General features: G+C 44.2%; 1 protein-coding gene across 1 annotated transcript in view; it reads left to right on the top strand.

The window, feature by feature from the left end:
• PADG_11419 (uncharacterized protein) overlaps positions 1-974 on the top strand; it is a gene marked incomplete at both ends in the record, with an annotated part of 5,112 nt that extends 4,138 nt beyond the window's left edge. The window contains 2 exons of the mRNA XM_010760589.1: positions 69-276; positions 398-974. Coding sequence (XP_010758891.1) covers positions 69-276; positions 398-974 — 785 coding nt within the window. The remainder of the gene's footprint in view (positions 1-68; positions 277-397) is intronic.
• Positions 975-1,856: the final 882 nt, after the last annotated feature.

Genomic DNA, 1,856 nt, shown 5'->3' with positions numbered 1-1,856 from the left:
GCCTGCTTCTTGCCAAGTATATTATTCATCAGATATTTGCTCCCGAAAAGCAAGAGTTCCGCGTGCAGGAGTGTTCTTCGCGAGGAAAAAGGATGCCATCAAATCTTCAGTTAGTGCCGCTCTGGGATGGCCAGATAATAAGCAGTTTCACCTTTGGCATCGTGTGGACGGTGCATCAATCCTGTCCATATCCGGGTCCCACAAATTTTTTAATATTATATCCATGGATCTGGATGGCCAATGTTTCATCGTCGGTGAAGTATTGCCGAAGTCACGGTATGTAGTCCTTGTGCATCTTTTGTTTTGTAGCTGAGTCGGCCCAGCCTTCGGCCCATCTTGCGTTGTTTTTGCCCTCCATTGTCGGTTTTGTGTCTGCTAATATCACATTTGTTAGTAGATGCACCACAATTTCGGAAAGAGGTTCCTTTGCCACCCCTGATCTATTATCAAAGTATCTCTGGGCTTTTTCCCGTCGGCATCCGACGCAAGCACTGACCGGTACAAAAACGGTAGAAGCTACTTTTAATGGAGAGTACTATTCCGGAGAGTTTAAGAAGGGCTACTACCATGGCAAAGGTACTCACATATCAGACACTGGTGCTACCTATACCGGTGATTTCGTCCTAGGACAGCGGCATGGTAAAGGTATCATGGAGTTTACATCGGGCGACACCTATGATGGAGATTGGCGCGAGGATGAACGTCACGGCCAAGGAACATTTATTGAACGCAAGACTGGCAACAAGTACGTTGGCGGTTACCGGGCCGGCAAACGACATGGGAAGGGTATCAGTTACTGGGAAGTTGCAGATGAGGAGATGGACCTTTGTCAAATTTGCTACAGTGAAGATCAGGATGCGCTGTTTTACAGTTGCGGGCATGTTTGTGCATGCGTAAGCTGTGCCAAACAAGTTGACATATGCCCTATGTGTCGGAAGAAGGTCACTAGTGTGGTCAAGATCTACCGTAGCTGATCTCTTGTTTTGGATCCTTCATATGTTGTTTTGCCTCTCATGTTCTTGGATTTTACTATCCCTTGTGATTTCTGACGAAGTTGGGATAGATGTTTAAAGAGATGATGATCTAGCTCTTTGCGTGTGTTTACCTACCCCCTTTTTGAGGAGCATTTGTGCCCTAACTGCAAAGAAACAGTTTCGACCTGAAGTTGATCCTTTTTCATTTTCCCAGCCTCTCCTTTTGGTTTGACCTTCATATACCATATGCGACGTCGCTCCCTACACCCAAGTTTATTGATGGTTGGTTATTGGCGGATGTCAACCGCTAATTTATACATCATACATTCTTCATCATGTTTTGTTTAGATATTACCATTTTCCCTCGGATTTATTGTTACAAACAGAGACCTAGATTTAGTGAACCGCGACAACGTTGGTTTGGTTTTAGATGCGTGTGTGTTTTATTTGGGAATACTGAATAGGGGTTTGTGCGTACTGGTTCGTTCCACTTGGTTTGTTGAACACCAAAAAAAGGAATAAATGAACTTGCTTATTAGTTACTGTTCATTCCGAGTAGTGCTGTTTCTATTCCTCAGAAGTTGCGAGGTTGACTTGCATTGATACTGATATTGGCGGATTTAATAGCCGCCCTGATAAAATACTCCCTACGTGATTAATAGCTCGCGAGGGTACCTGAAATGTTACAGCAGCATGGAAGTAACTATTAACAATGGAGGCGAATTAAGAAGCGGTAAACAGATATACCCAGGGTATCCGCCTGCAGCAAGCTGTTCTACAACTTGCATTATAATTACTTGCTATTAACTAATGCGTAGTGTTAACCCACATCAACTCTGGCATCATTTTCCGCATATCTGTTACTAAGGCGACCCCCCCCCC

The sequence above is a fragment of the Paracoccidioides brasiliensis genome, assembly GCF_000150735.1.
Source record: "Paracoccidioides brasiliensis Pb18 unplaced genomic scaffold supercont2.3, whole genome shotgun sequence".
Taxonomy (NCBI): domain Eukaryota; kingdom Fungi; phylum Ascomycota; class Eurotiomycetes; order Onygenales; family Ajellomycetaceae; genus Paracoccidioides; species Paracoccidioides brasiliensis.
The sequence above is the reverse complement of the archived record's forward strand: the minus strand, read 5'-3'. Positions and strand labels throughout refer to the sequence as shown.